We start from the raw sequence: 18,465 nt of genomic DNA on the forward strand, positions 1-18,465 counted from the left end.
TTAGCTTCATTCTCCCCACAAACGGCGCCAATGTTCGGTAGGTCGGGTACCGAACGGTTCGGGTTGGAATCCTGGTTGGTGAAGTGGGGGTCTTGCCTAGTCGTGAGCTCCCGGGCTGGCAAAGACAATGTTCCGAGTATTTCGTGCAAGGAGTGGGGGGTGTCACCTGCAAAGACACTCCGACGCTCCAGTCAATAGAGTGTGCAGGCGAAAAAAGGTGAGTGATAGGTGACGTACCTTAGGGGAAGGATATGTCCCTCCCCATTTATACCGTGTCAGAGGTGGACCCTGTAAGGACAGGCCCACCTCCTTTGAGGTCTCCCTTGCACAGCTGTAAAGTAGCTGTCAGAGACGCGTGTCCAGATCGACGATCGAGGCGCCCCGCTTCCAACTATTCAGATCGGGTGGTGCCCGAATCGGGCCGGCCTATATTTAATTTAGGCCAAATCGTAATAATATATTAATACACAAATTCATAATAAATAATTTAATAACTAATTTTTTATTTAAATATAATATTTTTATTATAAAAATTATTTTATAATATATATTTTATTTTCACTATTAAAATTGTCTAAATCCGCCACTGAATATATAATATTCGTTCTAAAACATTCTACTATACCAATTCAATAAAAGCGAGGGACGTAACTATCGTGTACCAGCCATTACACCCAATTTCTGGCCCTAAAGCCATCATATGGTCCCAAACGAAAATAATTGAAGAGATCGAGTGATGTGCAAAACTAGAAACGATATGCATCTAAAATAATATACGAATATTTGTTTGATACTCAAATTTAGCATCAAACAAAGTTTATAATTTTTATTTTTCAAAATTTAATTTCTTAATCTGAAGTCTCTAATGTTTTTTTATACAAAAAATAACAAAAGAAATATTTGTCATCTATATTATATTACAAATAGTACTTTTTTATATAATATAATATATACATAAAAATAAAACTATCACGAACTTTCAAGATCATGGACCCCTGCCGATACCCTGCCTAAATGATGAGCTTCTTGAATCATCGTACATTAGTCTTGTCATTTTATTGTACAGGATTATTTTAAGATTAATAATTAACATACAATTATTTTTGTGTATATATTATGGATTTAATTTTGATATATTAATGATGTAAGATTTTTTATTTTAATAAATAAAATAAATATAATATTTATTAAAATAAATAATTTTACGAGTATTTATCGATTTAAATTTTTTTTATTATATTTTGTTTATACTATAAAAGAGATATTTTTTACGTATCTTGTTTAGAGTGTAAACGAGATATGGCACGTCAACGTGACACGTGTATATCTCGTTTACACTGTAAACAAAATATACACATCTTGTTTATACTGTAAACGAGATACGTGAAAATGTCATCTCGTTTACACTGTAAATGAGATAATAAAAGACAAATATTAAGCATCTATAAAAGGATGTGTAACCCTTGGTATTCTCCACACACATTTCATATTCTTTCTCTGTCTTATTTTTCTCACAAAAACAAAGCTGAATGGCCAATAACAATCCATTCATAGTTGTGCTTGTTTATTCCAATTATCGTATGAGAAATGGCGACAGCGGGGTGACATTTGAGTGTCAGGATCCTCACACTCAGTGTGTGGAGACGTTGTCGAATTTGAAGAGTTTGATATTGATCAAGCTCGGTGGTACACAAGCGAGGGAGATAGGTAGGGTGGGGTATAGGTTGCTAGCACCCATGGGAAATGGAGTCTTCCGGTTTCAACTATTCCGACTTCACGGGGACGAGCATGTGCGACTGATGTTCGACATTCATGGGAGGATCATGTGTGAACGGGTAATGGAGCTGTCCGCCGAGGTGGGTCACGGTGGTAGTGGGGGTTCCGTACACGAAACCTATGTGCAGGACGACCGACCTCTCGCACCACCGCCCATTCATGTCGCGATTCCGGAGCATGAGGGAGAGGAGGGTGAGGAGGAGTCGGACGAGGATTACGTGGCGGACAGTGTGGACAGTGAGTCTTCTGATGGTGGTGATGAGGATGAGTTTGTGCCGAAGACACCTGCCGGGGCTATGCGGTGCCATGTGCTGCCTCCACCTCACCCGATTCCGGCGCTATCGGCTGTGCCAAGTTACTATCACAGTCTAGATCTGGACGCCATGCATGAGAGGACCCTGGTTTCTGACAGCTGTGAAGTGGATTACAACCTAGACGGCGGTGTAGAATTTTGGGTCGGACACAGGTACAGAAACCGAGAGGAAGTGCTTCAAGGTGTGAAGAACTATAATATTCATAGGAGTGCTGAGCACCGGGTGATTGAGTCCCCCCGGTTAAAGTACCATGTGTAGTGCCGTCAAGCCGACAGTGGGTGTCAATGGAGCCTCTCTGTGGCCCTTCGTCAGAATCTCAGATACTAGTAAGTTCAAATTTAATTGTGAATTTGAGTACTTTTGTATGATATGTTATGTAGGTTAGAGATATAGTGTAAGCATAAATTTTTTGTTGTGATTAAGGAGGTTCGGAGGTTTGGTGGACCACACAACTGTCTAACACCCACCATGTCTCAAGACCATCGTCAGTTAGATAGCAGTCTCATCTGTAGGGTCATATTGCCCTTGATTCAGTCCAACTCCTCTATCACTTTAAACCCTCATACAGAAAGGTGTGTATGGCAAAGCAGAAGGCAATTGCTCGGATCTACGGTGATTAGGAAGAGTCGTACAACAAGATGCCAAAACTGCTTCAGGCATTGCAGAGCTGTTTTTCCAACACCATATGTGACCTATGCGTCAAACTATCCTACGATGGACACCTCATGGTGCGCGATTGCTGCATGTTCGACAAAGTATTTAGGACTTTCTCGTCATGTGTCGAGGCCAACGAAGGTGCACCAGATTGTTGGATTTGTTGGTCATCAGATACCCTCCGATCAGTAACATGATATAACACATAGCGTACTGTCGGAGGGTTTGGAAATTGTCTGTCTGGGACATCTGGCAGACACGATCCCACAGCCACACCAGCTTCAGTGTGAAGGACTCCTTCCTTTGCGTCGCCTGCCGTGCTGCCACGGGAGGCCTGGCGCCGAGCAGCTGCTCCACTAACGCCCACATTTTCATATGGTAACACCTACCAAAGTAACGGAGGCACCCCTGACGGGGTTACCGTGTGCACGTAGGTCTAGGTGGTACGCCACATCCTGCAGGGTGATAGTGACCTCACCCCACGGGAAATGAAATGTGTGCGTCTCTGGACGCCATCGCTTTACCAGTGCCGAAATCAGGGAATTGTCAAAAGTAAAATTCCTGAGGGGCACCATGTCGCCAAATCCGGCCTCAGCCAGATACGGGACGATGGTGTCCGATGGAGGTAAGGTATAGCTCACTCGGGGGGCAGTAGGAGGCGAAGCCTCTGAAGAATGAAAAAAAAAATTTAGCCTTAAGAATACAGTATTTCAACTTCCTAGCTTACACATGTCTCTACATTACATATTCGATAATAGGCAAATCCTAACTACAGCGTTATAAATACTAACAACATAGCACAAGAATAACAGAGTTCCAAACTAATAATTATGTCATACCAACCTAGCACAAGCGTATAGAATTCTAAATTTCTCCTACAGACCTAACTCCTAATTCATATAACTACGTTCCAGTTCTTCATGACTACCCTAACAACGACCACATCCTTAAATTAAACAAACATAACAAAACTAACCTCGAAGTCGGCCACCCCCCGGCGAAATGTGTCGTCTCGTTCAGTCTGTTAATGTCTCTGTCATTCTCCGCTTGGCCCGCCATCACCAATTCGGTCAAAGGTATAATCAAAAAGGGTTAAAAGAGAGGAGAAAGATGTTAACAAAGTCAAACTGGAGCCCGAAACTAAATTATAACAACTTCTATATATAAGCGCAGACAGGCCATATCTCGTTTACAGTGTAAACGAGATATACACGTGTCACGCTGATGTGTTATGTAAACGAGATATACACGTGTCACGCTGACGTGTTATATCTCGTTTACACTATAAACGAGATATACGCAATGTCATCTCGTTTACACTGTAAACGAGATATGGCAAGAAAATTTAAATCGGTAAATAATCATAAAATTATTTATTTCGATAATTATTATATTTATTTTATTTATTAAAATAAAAAATCCTAATAATATAAGATGTTATACAATCATACAATTATACTCATTCTTTTAGAAAATATGAGACTTAATAGAACACATTTCTGATCACCATACATCAAGAATTTTATTGTGAACCACAAGCTAATTATTGATTAGGCACGTATAATAATTATTGTGTAGTTTTATCTAACAACATAAAGCTTTTATGATATTTTATCGTCAAGTGAAAGCTCTGGCAAGCCACCAGGAACGTGAAGATTTTTTAGAACAAGGGATTCCTTCCCACAACAGATTTTCAGAGGAGGAAGAAATGAACGAGGAGTTTTTTTAGTAGAACAAATTACTAAAATTGTTTAAAAGTCTATATATATCACTGATAAAAATAACTTCTAGAAGAGAAGGATATATAAGAAAATCCAATAATATTTTTTTAAAATATAAAAAATATAAATATATTTATTATGAAATTAAATTATAAAAAACTTTGAATCTCAACCGTCCATTTAATATTGAATTGCTAAGAATTATAGATGATGATCCTTAAGCTACGTTGCCCATTGAAGAATTGTCCTTCAGTTTGAGTAATAAAATACCTTGAAAAAATTTGCAAAGAATTTATCATAAGTGTTAACTTTGAGTAAATTGAGTTGGAGGACGAAATTGAATAAATTAAAATATTGAACATTAGATTAAAATGTGAGTATAATTTTAAAAATTAATTTGAGTATTAATTCGAAGAAATACAAAGGAGGACACGGTGGATTAAGAAATACAACGAGCGATGGAGGGTTTTCTTTCACTATTACCTCTAAAATGTTCAATAATGGCAAATTTATCCCTTTCTATATTCTTTTTGTTATCTAATATCTATTATCCATAGTTCTGGAAATCGAATCGGATCGATCGATCGGTTCAATCGAATTAACCAAAAATCGATCACTAGGTCGGTTTGATTAGCCTTCTAAACTGTTTAGCAAAAAATCGGTCAAAAAATTAGTCGAACCGGTGATTAATCGGTGAACTGCCGAAATCGGTCGGTTTTTTACAAGGTTTTCGGTTCAAGAGCCCTCCCTCAAAGTTCAAACGGCGCCGTTTTAAATTCTAAAAAAAATTCATAAAAAGAAACCCTGATCCCCAACGCACCCAACCCCATTCCTCTCTTCTCCTCACCTCTCTGAAACTGAACTGCAAATTTTAAATTGAAAGCACAAAGAACCCTAGCCCTCCAGCCACCGTAGCCACTGCGCCCCGCAGCCCCCAGAGCCTCACAACCACGCTTCATTGTCATCGACGAACTCGTCTCCGCTGGGTAGAGGCGTCGCATTCGGAAGCTCCGTCGCCGTCGTAGGAGCTATGTTGCCGTTGTAGGAAGCTCCGTCGCTGTCCTGGGAAGCTGTGTCACCGTCGCAGGAAGCTCCCTCACCGTCGTGTGGAAGCTCTGTGACCGTCGTCTCCTCTGTTTGAGCGCGCGCTCTCTCTTCGCCGGTGTCGCCGTCTCCTTGGTTTTCGTTGTCACTCCATATCCTCCTCGCCGCTGGTAAGCACTGTGGCTTGGATTTTGATAATACTGTGTTCGCCGGTGTCGCCTCCTCCTCCTTGTCTCCTCTGTTTGCTGATTTTACTGTTAATAATTGAATTGCTGATTTAGGATTTTCATTATGAGTTACTGATTTTGTTAATTTGTGCTTATTTTGTTAAATTTTCTGGAAAGAATTTGTTGTTGATCCTCAGATATTGTGTTACTGATTTTGTGAATTTGTTATTTTATTCTGAGTTACCAATGTTTATGAAACTTGTGTTTATTTTGTTAAATTTACTGGAAAGAATTTGTTATTGATCCTCAGATATTTGTGTTACTGATTTTGTGAATTTGTTATTTTATTCTGAGTTGCCAATGTTTATGAAATTTGAGTTGATTATAATGATCCTCAGATTTTGAATTGCTCTTCCGTTGAATTTGGAGTCTGATTTCTGGACAGAACTTTTGTTGCTGTTGCATTTTTTTGTTGTTGATTGTAACCATTGTGAGTTGCTATTTTTGTTTTTGTTTTTTTTTATTTTATTTTTGTTGATTATAATTATAAGTCTGAGTGGTTGTTAATTATGATTTCTGATTAAGAGTTTCTTTATTTTGGTTTTACAAAGCATGAAATCCAGAACATCTCAGTTCTATTGGTAAAAACTTATAGGATGAATATATGTGTTTAAAATTATATATAATTTTTTTAATATTTAATTAAAACCGGTTGAACTCTAGTTGAACTTCGGTCGAACCAGTAAACCAGTAACCTTACTGGTTTATTGACCGGTCCGGTTCTCGCAACCTTGCTATTATCTCTCTTTATTCCCACTGCTTTTCTTTTCATCTTCCATTCCATGTAAGGGTGGCAAATGGCCTAAACTCATCAAATCGGTCCGTATAATTCGCCAAAAAAAAAAAAAACAAACGGGGCTGAAAAATTGAAATTATCACACATTAAAAGTCCGTCTAATCCGCACCGTTTAAATCGTGAGTTTTGGCAGATTTTGACAGGGCAGGACGGACCTCTCAGTCGGGTTCAAGATTTTTTTGAAAATGTTCTAATTTAGTGTTTTAGATTATATTTTACGTTTGATTGATTTATACGTTCTAAATTTGTAGATATTTAATTATATATTTTGGACAATATTTATTTTACTTTGGACAATATTAATTTTATTATTTTGTTTCAAAAAACTTGATTTAGGATTATATTTATTACATATTTATAATTATAAAAATTATAATATTTGTGACTTTAAAATTATAATTTTTTTATATCTTTAAAAATTATTATAAATTTATTAAAATAGTTGTAAAATTATATATATTATTTAATATTCAATAATAAAAAAAAGAATTTGGTGGACTTGGCCTATCAACCCACTGTTAAGCAGGACAATGTGAGATTTTAGAACTACTTTATTAAACGAAACAGGACGGACTTTTGGGGAGAGGGACGGGCTTCTCCACTTGCCACCCCCTAATTCCATGTGCTTCATATACGAAAATAATAAATGTCATCCAACCTTATATACCTAATCACATTTTTTATTTTTTATTTTTTACGACAATTGATTTTTCTATAGATGTTCTGTTTTAGTCACAACAAATGACAATTACAATGCCAAAAAGGAGACATATCCTAAGAGTGAAGTGTGTAAGTTGCATCATTTTCCATTGACATGTGTTGCATCTCGTGCTTATTAAAAGCTACAAACAAATGTTAAAATAAAAGCCGAGAAACGGTAAATTCTAGCTAGCAACCACCAACAAGGAAAGAAGATGAAAAAATTGCAATCATTTGTTACACTATTCTTCTATAAAAGTAAGCAAAACTTAATGCTACAAAAATATGCATAATCATTCATTTTCTCTTTTCGTTTGTAAATTCTATAAATTATTATACATAAAAAGATAAGTGGTTATGCATATTATTGCATTCATACAAACAAAGTTATTCCTATTCACCTTGGGGCTTCTATCATGCATGACCCAACAAACATTTATGTATGAGAAAGACTGAAAGAGTGACCCCTTTGCCAGAAATTGCTAGCCTAACTCGTTGGTTATAAAGAATCAAGAATCAACGTGATTAGTTATGACAATTGTAAAGAATTAGTCTTATTTTAGGTGCACTATATAAGTAGAGCTTCATTCGTGGTGTGAAAGATCAACGTTGGAAACCAACTTGAAAGTGTAATATACAAAAACATGAAGACTCCAATAGTGCTAGCTTTACCATACCCAGCTCAAGGACACGTCACTCCCTTGATGAGCTTCTCACAAAAGCTGGTCGAGAATGGATGCAAAGTCATCTTTGTTAACACGGAGATCAACCATAACCGTTTTGTGAGTTCCATGATGGTTAGGGAAAAAGACAATAATACCCTTGATGATGAACCAATAAAACTGGTTTCCGTCCCGGATGGTTTAAGCCCTGAGGACGAAAGAACCAATTTCGCCAAACAATGTGTTGGTTTGAAAAGCAGATTGCCTTCAATTCTTGAGAAATTGATAGAAGATTATGGAGTTAGTTGCATGGTTGTTGATTTATCAATGGGATGGGCATTGGAAGTTGCGAATAAGATGGGAATCAAAGGCGCTTTTTTCTTTCCAGCGTCAGCAGCTATGTTTGCTTTGATGAACAATATTCCTATGCTCATTCATCGTGGCATCATAGATTCTTCTGGTAACAATATAATATCACTTCACCACTTTGTTTAAACCCTAACTACTTATTGTTTTAAAAAAAAAATTGTTTTCAGCTACTATTCAATGCGCTTTCTTCAGCAGTACTTTTAAAACCTTTTATGCTCTATAGTGAAAGATAATATATGCCACGAAGGGATTAAAAAAGAAAAGGGATAATATGGGTAGCCGTTAGCTTTTGTGTTACTATGAAATAATTTAATTTTTCTGTTATTTTTACAAAAAAAAATGCTTTTGTTGTTTTTAACTTTTTATAGAATTTTTATATTATTGTGTGATATCTTTGTATTGTTTTGTCAAAATTTTTATTTTCAAAAATATTTTCTGTTATTTTCATATTAAAAACATCAACAAAAATAATATTTTTAGAGTGGCAAAATTTTTATCAGCGGATTCATCTATCGCAAAAGCTAAAAATAAAGTTAAGCAAAACTATGGACGAATAAAATTTGTGGCTATCATTTATCATATTAAGAAGAGTCTAGGGAACCAATAGAATATTTGTATAATATGTACAATGAGTTATATGAGTTACAAAATAAACATCACCCATACTATCCAGAATAACTATCCGTATATTAGGAATAATAAACATCTCATGTCATAAAACCACTCATCCCAAAAACTTAAGCTAATGGAAAAAGGTAACACTAATAGTTATATCTCTAATACTGAATCGGACATCCCTAAACTTTTATTATACACATTATACAAATATTCTATTGGCTCCATATACTTCCTCTATTAAGAAAAATGGTTTTCAGATTTGGATTAACGACGATTATTAGACAAATGTTATAAAAAATTGTAACTAAATTTGGTTGTAAATTAACAATGAATTCAAAATTTGACAATATTATTTTTAGGAAATGATCAGATACATAATAACGATATAAAGATATCTGTCATTAATCTATTAAAATCCATCACAAAAGTCCTTGCCTAATACAAAATATTCTAGAAGTATAATTTATGGTGAAGTTGGCAAGATCTTAATAAAATATTTTATATTATATCATGCAATTATTTTTTTAAGAGTTTAAATTAATAAAAGAATGTACATAAATAATTATATCTCCATCAGATATTTAGAGAATTCTATTTTTGTTGTTAAATTCATTTTTTATATAAGATATGAAATTTCAGTATAAAATATGAATGAATCTATGCATTGTGCATGGTTTAAGTTCTAAGAAGAATTCTTACCCAAAATAACATATTAAACAGAGCAATCTTTTTTAATTAATATACATGGTTAATACTAAATTTTTTTTATTATATTAAATACTAAATTTTAAATTTTAAATTCTAATAATATAAAAATAAAGTATTAATTTAAATTATTGGCTAATATTAATAAAAATGTATTAATTTTTTAATATTTTCTATTAAAAATTAATTATTAATATAAAATACATATTAAATATAAATTAAATCACACATATATACAAAAATATATTATGATTAATTTAGTGGTTAATTTTTTTATATACATGTAATTTTTTTTATAAAAAAGCATAATTAGATTTTGGCAAAACTACATACATCAGACATCAGGCTATATGTTATGAAGATTCGATAAAGTAATTTCTATTGAGTTACCATTTTGAGTATTTTCTTTTTTTTCCCCTGAAATTTTGATGGTGAAACTTAGGTGTAGTTGACTTCACGTGAAGTTGATAGTCGAGAGTCATTAAATGAAAATTTAGTCAAATAAATCAAATCATCTAACGAACTTTCAGTTATCAACTTCACATGAAGTCGACTACATCTGAGTTCCACCAATTTTAATACCTGAATTTGCATTACATTGCAGGACTCCCAGTCACTAAAAGGACATTTCGGTTATCAGAAAGCATGGCTCTTATGAGCACAGAAACCCTGTATTGGTCAAACACTGCTAGTGATCCAATAAATGCAAAGACGCTATTCGATTATATAACGCATTGCGGACAAGCTTTAACCATGTCACACTGGTGGTTGTGCAACACTGCATATGATCTTGAGCCTGCAGTTTTCTCCTTTCTCCCAAAGATCTTACCAATTGGCCCATTGTTAAGAACCTACAACACAAATTATATTACCACATCTTTCTGGGAAGAAGATTCCTCTTGCATGAGTTGGCTTGATCAACAGCCTCACGCTTCTGTCGTGTATGCTGCCTTTGGAAGTTTTGCTCTTTTCGACGAAACACAGTTTCGCGAGCTAGCTTTTGGACTTGAGTTAACAAAAAGACCGTTTCTTTGGGTGGTGCGTCAAGATTCCGTTCACAACAAAAATGGTTCTTACAAGCATGAATTTGAAGGGAGTAAGGGTAAGATTGTGGAATGGGGTCCTCAACAGAAGATCCTAAGTCACCCTTCTATAGCTTGCTTTATAAGTCACTGTGGTTGGAATTCCACCATTGAAGGTTTGTCTAATGGAGTTCCCTTCTTGTGTTGGCCGTACTTTTCGGATCAAGTTTATGACAAAATGTATATTTGTGATGAGTTGAAAGTTGGTTTGGGATTTGATTCGGATGAAAATGGATTGATCTCGCGTGAGGAAATAAAAGCCAAAGTGGACAAACTACTTGCTGATGAGAACATTAGATTAAGGTCACGTGTGCTGAAGAAGAAGATAGAAAACAACATTCAACAAGGAGGTGGTTCTTCCCAGAACTTAAACAAGTTCATTAAGTGGTTGAAGGAATAGATTAATTAATTCATTCACTTATATGTGTGCGGCTGTTTTGGTAAGAAGTTGATAATTAAAAACATAATCTCGTTATGTTATCAATGCAATAGCATTTTCTGTTAACTTCTATTAACTCTTGTTCATAAATGTATTTAATGAAAATGTCTTTATGAATGTGTTTAGTAAAAATATTTTTTGTATGACTGTATTTAATAGAAATACTTTTATAGATATATTTTTTAAATGTGTTTTTTTATATATATATTTAAAATATAATAATTAATTATAGTTGACAATAAATTGACAAACAATCTATTAATACCCTGTACTTTTCTTTAAAAACAGTTAGATAAATAAATGAGTTTTTACCTTACCTTAATTAAAGTAGATTATCAAATGTATACGATAATAATCTCTTTAGTAACTCGGGAGGTATTGTATAGATCATAGTAATGTTAGCAAAAGTTATAAGACTAAGTTTATAAGTAACCGACGATTATTTGTAAAATTTATATTTTTATAATATCAATTATGTGAGTTTTAATTTATGTTTTGATGTTTACGTTAAAAGGTAGTTTAGATTAATTAACAAAAATGTAAAAAAAAAAATCAATACATTTAAATATATTTATTTAAAAATGTTATTTGTACATTAAAATCAGTTATTAATATATTTATGTATAAATATATGTATATTTATTATTATATTGCTTTATATATATTTTTTAACAAAATAATCAACCACTTGATCATCACTTCCGCGCACGCTTTTACCATTAATCTATCGAAGAGTGTTAGGTAAATAACCATCTTAAACAATATGAACAATTATTAATAAAATAAAAACACATTACACTTCTAAATTAATCATCTAAATCTTAATATTAAAATAACCATCTATACATCTAGTGAAATGAACATCCGATATATTTATTGTTTATATTATTTATTATTTTTATTATCTATCTATATTTTTTCTAATCGATATAACGATATATGAAAATATATTGGGTATTTAATATTAATACACAATTATACTAGCTAATTATGGGACCAAAATATAAAACAAAATTAATTTTCCTTAACTAATTAAACACGAAAGCTATGGGCCTAAATACTTATTAGGCCATTGTTTTGGTATGTATCCTTCGAAGACAAAGGATAAATTATATACTAACGCAAGTTGGCACAAATGGACAAGGGTTTAGGGTCTGTGTTCCTTAACTATTTCTCTCGTGTTCGATATTCATTAGAGGATGGGAATGGAGCTTGCTTGTTTGGGAGGATCGTCCATTTTGTGTGCCTCTGCAGTATTCGAAGGATTAGTCATTAAGCTTCCGAGCTGATGGATAATTATCTATTTTTATCGTGTACTATGATATAATAAAATAAACTTAATTATACTTTTATTTAACATATAAAATAAATAAATTTATTTATACATTTTATTTACATTTGTAGTATCATATCTGAATCGATTTTTAAATATTATATTTTTTCTATACTCTTAATTTATTACATATGCGCAGCGCATATTCTAAAGTCTATATTTGTTTGGGTTAAATTGATTAAAAATATAATTGTTTTATGTGTTAAATTATACATAATAAATCTACCATTTAATAATATATAATTGAAAAATAATTAATTTCTTGAAGAAACGGAGCAATTACCTATTATTATTTGGTATTTATAAATTAAACGAGAAAGAAAAGTATGACATACACTTATTGTCTCGGCGGCCTTCTCTTTTCCTTTTTTCTTAGTGTTGACGGTTTTATACTATAATATTATATGAATATGAATAACTTTACTTTTCTTTTTTTCAGTTTCACTTCAAAAGACATTTGCTTGTTTAAGTTTTTAAAAAAGTGGTAAGTTTCAATTAAAAATAAATAAGGGTTTTAATATATAAAGTATTTGTTAAAGTTCTTATTCTAAAGAGATTAAATAATCAATATTTGTAAAAATTGAAAATTTTATTATATATTTCAATAAAAGCTTTTCTCCTTTAACACTTCAAATTTCTTTACATCACCTACATGCAAAATACAATTTTACTTTCAATACAATATATACAGCAATTCAAAATATTAAATATTAAATTATCTCAATTTCAAACAACTTTCTTCAGTATTAGTATATTAGGTGAATATTCTAATATTATTTTTTCTTTACTAGTCAAAATAGAATCTGACAAATATCATCGACCCGTTTGGAATCTCCTATAACCTACACACACACATCATGTAAGCCATGACGATGATCATTTTGAAAATTCATAGTATATATTAACCCATTGCATAGATCTAAGTTACTATGAACCCAATACCATAAATTAATAATGAAGACGCCAACAGTTCTGGCTCTACCATGGCCAGCTCAAGGTCATGTTAATCCCTTGATGACATTTTCACAGAAATTAGCTGATCATGGCTGCAACATCATCTTTGTTAACACAGAATTCATACATGAGAAGGTGGTGATGAGTTCCATCAACGGATCATCATCAATAAAATTGATGTCAATCCCTGATGGTCTGGAACCTGAGGATGATAGAAGAAATATAGGAGAGTTATGTACCTCTATGTTAAGGACCATGCCCTCTATGTTAGAGAAGCTAATCGAAGATCTTAGATTGAATGATGGAGTTACAATAAGTTGTATTGTTTATGATGGAACTATGGGGTGGGCTTTGGAAGTTGCAAAGAAAATGGGAATCAATGGAGCTCTCTTTTGGCCTGCATCAGCGGCTTTGTTTGCCATGCAGTATAACATTCCCAAGCTTATTGATGATGGAATCATAGATTCTCAAGGTAATAATATACTCCTATATATATATATGCTTCCATTTCTGTTAGTTTTATAATATCTGTTTAAAAGCAAATATTTTTTGCTGCATATCCTTAATTTATTGGTTTAGACAATTATATAATATAAGCTTTGATACAAATATTATCTATTTAGGAATAATCATGTTAGTGAAGTAGAATATACATTAAAAAATAAAATATATATTAAAAATAAATTAAGCTATGCATATATTTATATACAAATACATAATAATTATTTTGATAGTTGATTTTGAACGTAAACATAGTTTTTTGTTTAGTAATAATTTTATCAGTATTTTTGTTTTTTCTTTTTTGTTATTGATATTTTAAAACAATCATCTTACGTTACATTGATATAAAATATAAAATATTTTATGACAATTTATTTATATTTATAATTAAAAAATGAATAAATATAAAAACATAGTAGTAATAATTGATATTTTGCATTCATAAGATGTTTGATTATTTTTATGGTGAATTGCTTTGATAGAAAATTTTTCGTTTGAAGTGTATGAAATCAAACTTAATATTTCATAATGCAGTTCTGTTAGAGAATTAATTAAGAGTGTAGTCAATTAAAGTTAATTAATTAAAAATAAATTTGTTATTAAAAAAGTAAAAAAAATAATACTCTACTACCGTAATTTTTGAATATTAAAATTAAAAATAAAAGAAATTAATTTAAATTGGCTTATGTTTATAGTTGGTTCTTTATATTTTTTCTTTATAATATGTTTCACGAACATGATTTATTTACTTAGCTTGGTCAAACATTATTCTTTATAATAGAAAACTCCGGCCATTGATGAACCATGCGTAATTAAATTTCATGTATTTTTTTATGTATAATAATACATTATTAATAAAATTTATTATTGTTTTATTATTTGACTAATAAAAATATTTTTTATATTAAATTTTAGTAATATAAAAATAAATATTAATTAATATTACAAAAATAAAATACTATTTATATATTAAAATTAGTTATCAAAATTAATTATTATATATTTATATATATTATATATATTATTTAATTTATTTTTAATATATATTTTATATTACTATCTATTTATTATAGCTCATTTTAGTATACACGTAATATAATAGTAATAAAAAATATTAATTGTTTAACATATTGTATTCCAAACATTTTTGTATTTCATTTGAAACTGTCAGGAGCTCCAACAGCAGAAAGGAGATTTCAGTTATCACCTAGTATTCGAGAAATGGACACAGGATTAATCTGGTGGACAAATTTTCCAAAAATAGAAACTCAGAGGAAGATGTTTAAATATTTGTTGAGCTTCACAAAAACTCAATATTCCACAGATTGGTATTTTTGCAACACCACAAATGAACTTGAACATGCAGCATTGTCTTGTTTCCCAAAGCTACTCCCCATTGGGCCATTATTGAAAAGTAACAATAATGAAGATAGCACAACATCATTCTTGGAAGAAGATCTCTCTTGTATGAGTTGGCTTGATAACCACTCAACTGCCTCTGTTCTTTATGTTGCCTTTGGAAGCACCACTCATTTCAATGAGAAACAATTTGTAGAACTTGCTCTTGGACTTGATCTCACAAACAAACCCTTTCTTTTGGTTATGCGTCAAGATTTCAAATATGAGTTCAAGGCTGGGAGCCGAGGTAAGATAGTTAGATGGGCGCCTCAACAAAAAGTACTGAGCCACCCTGCTATTGCTTGTTTTGTTACTCATTGTGGTTGGAATTCTACCATTGAATCTTTGTCTAATGGGGTGCCATTTTTGTGTTGGCCATATTTTTGTGATCAATTTCTTAACAAATTATATATTTGTGATGACTTGAAAGTTGGGTTGGGATTTGAAGGTGATGAAAATGGACTAATTTCACATGAAGAGATAAAGGCCAAAGTAGACCAACTTCTTGGTGATGAGAATATAAAGTCAAGGTCTCTTGAGTTAGAGAAGAAGTTGAAGAGCAACAATGAAAAAGGAGGTGCATCTAGAGAGAACTTGAGAAAATTTGTTGCATGGTTGAAAAAGGAAGAACAAACTATGTCTTAAATTTTTTATAAAACAATCATATTAATAAAGTGAAAAAATGAAGCTTAATCATTATTAAACCGTTATTCAATTTGCATATGTGGAAATGTATTTCACCTAATAATCCTTTATTTGCTCATTGCCCATCTCATGTATCCGATCACATTTGGAATAATAAATAATATTGTGATTAATTATTTATCTCCAATGCTAATTATTCTTAGAGTTTTTTTTTTATAAATTTATACATATTACAATAAATAGTTTTAAAAAGTCATGTGTTTAAATAATATAATTAAATTAAGTTTCTTAATAATAAGCAAAAAAAGCTTGACACCATCTTCTAATAATGTTATCAGATCAATTATTAAAGTCAAGGAGAATGTGTTAGACTGTTTTTTCTCCCTAAAAATGATGTACATAAATTAACGAAGATATATATTCCGTGCATCACATACATGACAACAACACAAGTCAATATTTTAATCTTTTATTGGTTTAGGAAATCAAACCAGACTACTTCTTTTCGTGTTTATACATGGTACGTAAAATGGTAATATTAATGAAAGAATCATGTTAGGAATTAATGGAATATCAGTACAATATATAATTATTAGAATTGAATTAATAATTAAATTGATCAAGTTATTAGTTTATTGATTTATTAGCTTAATCAATAAATTATTGATTGAACCCATAAAACCAATTTCATATAAATATAAAATATAAAATAATTAAAAACTTAAAATTTAAAATACATATCTTCACTAATATTTTATGAAGAATCAAATCTCAACTTCTAAAAATAACTAATATAAAAAAACCATAAAATTTATCAGTAATACTACAATAATATCTTAATTTGACACAATAAAAAAATAATTAATTCACAAAGTCTATCATCTAACTATAATATCAGTAGATTTTAACACTAATATAACCTTAATCACAATACTAGTATTAAAATAGATCAAGTAAATTAATAAATTTTTAGTAAAATTTATATTTATATTAATAATGGTATATAATTAAAATATAATTAATTTAAAAAATAGAAAAAATAAAAATTAAATTAAATTAGATATTTATGTATATTATATAATTAGCATTTGTCAAATATAATAATTAGAAATACAATAGTTGAGTGGCAAGTGGAGGTTGTTGTTGCTCAAGATTTTTGGTTCGAGACCTGGTGGAGATATTTTAAAAAAATTTTCAAAGTTAGACCGATTTACACCGATTTTCGTCGGTTTTAATTGGTTTAATCCGGTTCTTATCAGTTCACATCGATTTTTTTTTTAAACGGTGTAAACTAAACTGGACTAAGGTTCGAATCACCAATTTTTTGATCAACCGATCGATTTGGTTCGATTTTTATAACTATAGTATAATATGTACAATAAACTGTTTATTTGGTCTAATATGAATTAAAAATAAAAATTACTCATATTTATTTTAATTTTAAAAATACTGTTCATTTTATATTATCCACCATTATATATATATTATACACTAATTATATTGACTCTCCGTATTTTTTTCTAATAAAAAAGTGTTCATGCAGCAACCTTTTTTGTTTCAAACTATCCATTTTTTCGTTAAAGTTCAATTTTGTCGGTCAGTTTATTCATTAATTGATCAACCATAAAATAAACCCCACGTATCAACATATCAACACAGAAAAATAATTTCTCTTAATTTTTTTTAATTAAAAATATAAAATATGATCTTTAATTTTTTAATTTTTTTTAATTCATCTATAAAATATAAAATAAAAATTAACTTTTATATTCTGAAATAAAAAAAAAAGTTGAGAAAATCTAATATCCTCAACTTAGTGTTGCATTGTGAATTGTGATAGCTGATAACAAAGTAATAGGCCACTAAATAGCCACAACCTAATTAATTAGTTGTCACCACTATTGCATCCTCGCACGAGATCGAATAAAAAATAAGCTCATTGTTCGTAATTGTTTAAATTTATTGTTTATCTAACAAAATTCATAAATAAATTATATATTACATACCGTACTGCAATTTTTAATATTACACATTTTAAATTTCAAATTTTAAAATATATAAAATAATTTTTAATATTTATTTTTATTAAACAATAATAATACAGTTTTTTATTTGATTTATTTTATTAAAATTACTGTTTTAAAATTTAAAAAAAATTTAAAAATTATTTTAATAAAAGATTTTAAAAACTTTTATATTTTATCTCTCATATTTTTGTTGGTTTAGAAACTAGTACTAAAATTTCTGTCTCTGTATTCAAAATTTCAGTATTTTAATACTTCCAAAAAGTAGGGACACAAGGGACTAAAATTTTTAGAGATAGAAATTGAAACTTTAATTAATTAATTCCAATTTTATACTTAAAATACTCTCATTTCAATTAATTAATTCTAATTTTACTCTTTGTGTACATTAAATTAGAGTTCCATTCTTGTTTCAATTTCTGTCTCCCATTTTACATCAAATAGAATACTAAAATTTATTTCAATCTTTATTTCTTAGTCTCTGTCTCTCAGTCTCCGTCTTTC

General features: G+C 30.8%; 2 protein-coding genes across 3 annotated transcripts; both read left to right on the forward strand.

Annotated features, from left to right (window-relative positions):
* Positions 1 to 7,784: 7,784 nt before the first annotated feature.
* Positions 7,785 to 11,182, forward strand: LOC112716500 (UDP-glycosyltransferase 83A1). Its single transcript, XM_025768421.2, has 2 exons — positions 7,785 to 8,353; positions 10,190 to 11,182. The coding sequence occupies exons 1-2, from the start codon at positions 7,876 to 7,878 to the stop codon at positions 11,065 to 11,067; spliced, it is 1,356 nt and encodes a 451-aa protein (XP_025624206.1). The 5' UTR covers positions 7,785 to 7,875; the 3' UTR covers positions 11,068 to 11,182.
* Positions 11,183 to 13,312: 2,130 nt separating this feature from the next.
* Positions 13,313 to 16,117, forward strand: LOC112716501 (UDP-glycosyltransferase 83A1). Of its 2 annotated transcripts, XM_025768423.3 has the most exons (3): positions 13,313 to 13,865; positions 15,066 to 15,539; positions 15,741 to 16,117. In XM_025768423.3, the coding sequence occupies exons 1-3, from the start codon at positions 13,394 to 13,396 to the stop codon at positions 15,935 to 15,937; spliced, it is 1,143 nt and encodes a 380-aa protein (XP_025624208.1). In that variant the 5' UTR covers positions 13,313 to 13,393; the 3' UTR covers positions 15,938 to 16,117. The 2 variants fall into 2 exon arrangements, with proteins under 2 accessions (XP_025624208.1, XP_025624207.1); XM_025768422.3 differs by having other exon boundaries at positions 13,316 to 13,865; positions 15,066 to 16,117.
* The last annotated feature ends 2,348 nt before the right edge of the window (positions 16,118 to 18,465 follow it).

The sequence above is a fragment of the Arachis hypogaea genome, chromosome 10, assembly GCF_003086295.3.
Source record: "Arachis hypogaea cultivar Tifrunner chromosome 10, arahy.Tifrunner.gnm2.J5K5, whole genome shotgun sequence".
Classification (NCBI taxonomy): Eukaryota; Viridiplantae; Streptophyta; class Magnoliopsida; order Fabales; family Fabaceae; genus Arachis; species Arachis hypogaea.